Raw genomic sequence first — 3,963 nt, 5'->3', positions numbered from 1 at the left:
GAACATATATACGGATCCTGCGACACTGAGATGTGGACACAACTTCTGCCGGGGCTGCATTGATCAAGTGCTAGACTCACAAGAGGGGTCTGGACGTTTTTCCTGCCCAGATTGCAGAGCAGAGTGTGTGGAGCGGCCTGTGCTGATCAGGAACATAACTCTGTGTAACATTGTGGAGAGTTTCCAGCCGCGTACGTACGAAAAGGGCGTCGGGAAAAAAGGGCGCGTGGTATAAACGATAAATGGAAATATCGTTTATAGAAATTATTGTGTAGAATTTCGTTTATAAATAGTGATTTAAAAATGTATAAATCACTAAATAATGTGTATGAGATCGGCAATTCTTAAAACGTTAATCTTCCCTGTTTGTAAAGTGAAACGTATATTTTCGTTTATTAAAAACCCTCCCTGTACCTATCCCTAACCCCTAGACCCCCTGTTGGTGCCTAAACCTAAGACCCCCCTGTTGGTGCCTAACCCTAAGACCCCCCTGTTGGTGCCTAACCCTAAGACCCCCCTGTTGGTGCCTAACCCTAAGACCCCCCTGTTAGTGCCTAAACCTAAGACCCCCCTGTTAGTGCCTAAACCTAAGACCCCCCTGTAGGTGCCTAACCCTAAGACCCCCCTGTAGGTGCCTAACCCTAAGACCCCCCTGTTGGTGCCTAAACCTAAGACCCCCCTGTTAGTGCCTAAACCTAAGACCCCCCTGTAGGTGCCTAAACCTAAGACCCCCCTGTTGGTGCCTAAACCTAAAACCCCCTATGGATAATAATGTTTTACAGACATGAATAAATAAAGAATGTAAAGAAAAAAAATGTAAATTATTTTTTTGGGTGGATAATAATGTGTTAGAAATGTTTTAGAAATAGTGATTTATTATCTTCATAAACGTTATTCGTCACGGGCTCATTTTGTAAACTTAAATCATCACAAACATAGTTATAAATCCTTAAAAATCTCCGGGCGCCGTTATAAATCCTTAAAAATCTCCGGCGCCTTATTTTCCCCGTTCAGCGCCCATTAAACGATATTTATAATGAAAGTGAATGGGGCGCCCTTTTTGTCCACTTGTCTCATGCGCCCAAATCTACTGCTTCCTTTCCAGCCTGCTCAGCCACATCAGGAGGAGAGCGGAGTCTTCTGTACCTACTGTGTAGACTCTGCTGTACCTGCTGTTAAGTCATGTCTGATGTGTGAAGCTTCTCTGTGTGATAAACACCTAAAAGTCCACAGCAAGTCACCAGAGCATGTCATCATTGACCCCACCACTTCCCTGAGGAACAGGAAATGCTCTGTACACAAGAAGATCCTGGAGTACTACTGCACTCAGGATAACATATGTATCTGTGTGTCCTGCAGGCTGGATGGAGAGCATCGAGGACACGATGTGCAAATGCTGGATGAGGCTTCTGAGAGAAAAAAGATGAATCTGAGACAAGATGTGCAGAGACTGATCATACAGAGACAGAAGGCAGAGGAAGGAGTCCAAAATCTGCAGGTGCACCAAAAACTGATGCCTTTAAAAGTAAATGGTATAACAGAGAGAGTCACAGCCCTGTTCAGAGACATCAGGAGACAGCTGGAAGATCTAGAGAAGAAAGTCCTGAGTGAGGTCTCCAGGCAGAAAGAACAGATGCTGCTTTTCTTCCCCAACAGGATCCAGCACCTGGAATTTAAGAAGGAGAAGCTGTCCGGGAAGATGTGTCACATTGAGGAGCTGTGTAACATGACTGACCCACTGACTGTCTTACTGGATCCAGACACAGGGGACTTGTGTGACCCTGATGTGGGGATTAATGAGGTCAGAGAGGAATGTCATAAGTTTGGAGGAGATCTGGATGTCTCTCTGATGTCAAATACATTGCACATCTTGTCTGAGGTAATAATAGACATAAAGAGTGGGATTTATGTACAGGAGCTAGAAGACATGGTAAATACGTGTGAGAGAAAGTACGCGTTTATAGGGAAGCGGAAGTACAAATAATCTTATGATATATTGACTTGTATGTGTAGCACAGCTAAGAAAAAAAACATTATTAGCACAGATATTAATCTCATATTGTTTCCAGTACAGGAAGAGTTAAGGTGACCATACACTTATAGATTTGCAGCAGATTTGACCATCAGATAGCTTTCTGTCAGATGCCTGTCAAGTTGAATCTGACAGGAATCTATCTGATGTGTGCCACACTCTAGGAACAGATTTCTAATAGCTTTCAGAATGAAATCTATTGGAAATCAATCTAAATGCATTATTGGACCATTAGATCCAATGCAACTCTATGGGCCATCGATCTGCTGCCAGCAGCGATCGACCTAGATTTTCCAGCCTGTCATATAGATCAAATTGATCAAAATCGGCTGCAAATCGATCAATCTATAGATTTTATAGAATCCATAGAATCGATCGATCTATTGATGGCTGAAATCAACCAGTGTATGGGCCCCCTTAAGAAACTTCAGTTGTTATCTATGCAAAAGAGCTTATTTAAAGGACTTACGAGGCCAAGTCCATCAAAAAAAATAAAAAAAAGTTAGCTACCTTGCTCAGCTTGTAAGGCACGGAGGACGCCGTCCGCGCCCTCCGTGCCGTTCCGCCTGGTCCCCGCCGCTGCACAGCCCCCGCGAACGGTCCCCGACCAGCCTGTACCAAGATGGCCGGCGGAGCTGGCCGCGGCTGCGCAGTCCGCATAGCCGCGAGTGCGGCTGCGCAGCTCTAAGGCCAACCCCCCGATCCACGCTACTGTTGCGTGGATCGTGGGGTTGGCCTTAGAGCTGCGCAGCCGCACTGGCGGCTATGCGGACTGCGCAGCCGCGGCCAGCTCCGCCGGCCATCTTGGTAAGGGCTGGGGGGCTGTGCAGCGGCGGGGACCAGGCGGAACGGCACGGAGGGCGCGGACGGCGTCCTCCGTGCCTTACAAGCTGAGCAAGGTAGCTAACTTTTTTTTAATTTTTTTGATGGACTTGGCCTCGTAAGTCCTTTAAGCTCTGAGACTTTGTAAAGTGGACAGCACTGCCTTTTGAAGCTTTTATCTCAATTGTCTCTCATTGTTTCTTCTTTTTTTATGTTTTTTCTGCAGAGAAAAGTTCAAAGAGTCAATAGCCTGTGTGAAATAATTTAAAATGCTGAGAGTATTGTGGAAACTGCACTTATTAGAGGATGATTCAATGTTATAAAAAAAAGCTATATATATGAAAATAAAAATGTTGACACTATTACCCAATCAATTCATTATATCACAAGATTTTTTTGTTTTGTTTTTTCGCTTCAGTGTCACTTTAAAGGGACTCAGAGCTCTTGAATTAAAAAGATTTTATACATACCTGGGGCTTCCTCCAGCCCCATCCGCTCTGATTGCTCCCAATGCGCCATCCTCCGCTGCCCGCAGCTTTGGGAACCGGGTCCCATCACTGATGTCAGTCGCCACCAGCTACGCAGGAGAAGTGTGCTCTTTGCGTATCTCTCCAGCAGCTGCTGGAGATATGCGTACAGGGCGCGCTTCTCTTACGCCAGACTGACTCCGACTGACGGAAGTGCGGGGACTCAGTTCCTGAAGCTGCGGGCAGCGGAGGATGGCTGCATGGGAGCAATCAGAGCGGATGGGGCTGGAGGAAGCCTCAGGTATGTATAAAAACAATTTAATTCAAGAGCTCTGGTACATTTTAAGCAATAAAATACCAATAATCTTACAGAAATTCTACTATCACCTTACCAAATCCTCTTCTCACACTTAGCCTCACTCTACCTACTCCAAGCACTAGTAGTCAATGTACCTGGTAAGGGGCTTTCCATAGATGAACTCCAGAACCAAAAAGTGAAAGAAAAAAAAACAAGGGGAAAATGCTAGCCACTACGCCACTCTGCTGCCTTTCATGCTATGTGATGCCTCCTGTTGTTCATTTTCTACCCATCTTTTATTATCCAGTCTGCAAAGAACCTCTTCCCAAAACTGTAGCCCTAAA

General features: G+C 45.4%; 1 protein-coding gene across 1 annotated transcript; it reads left to right on the top strand.

The window, feature by feature from the left end:
• Positions 1-1,028: 1,028 nt before the first annotated feature.
• On the top strand, positions 1,029-3,207 carry LOC137561669 (tripartite motif-containing protein 29-like). Its single transcript, XM_068272997.1, has 2 exons — positions 1,029-1,879; positions 3,081-3,207. Exons 1-2 carry the CDS (start codon positions 1,037-1,039, stop codon positions 3,120-3,122), a joined length of 885 nt encoding a protein of 294 aa, XP_068129098.1. The 5' UTR covers positions 1,029-1,036; the 3' UTR covers positions 3,123-3,207.
• The last annotated feature ends 756 nt before the right edge of the window (positions 3,208-3,963 follow it).

This window comes from Hyperolius riggenbachi, chromosome 3, assembly GCF_040937935.1.
Source record: "Hyperolius riggenbachi isolate aHypRig1 chromosome 3, aHypRig1.pri, whole genome shotgun sequence".
In the NCBI taxonomy this organism is placed as follows: domain Eukaryota; kingdom Metazoa; phylum Chordata; class Amphibia; order Anura; family Hyperoliidae; genus Hyperolius; species Hyperolius riggenbachi.
The sequence above is the reverse complement of the archived record's forward strand: the minus strand, read 5'-3'. Positions and strand labels throughout refer to the sequence as shown.

What these genes read in the sequence shown, in the direction of transcription:
- LOC137561669 (XM_068272997.1), top strand. Translation starts at nt 1,037, where the DNA reads ATGAAAGTGAATGGGGCGCCCTTTTTGTCCACTTGTCTCATGCGCCCA. An exon ending in CATTGCACATCTTGTCTGAG is followed by an intron (nt 1,880 to 3,080) that starts GTAATAATAGAC and finishes TTTTTTCTGCAG; the next exon opens with AGAAAAGTTCAAAGAGTCAA.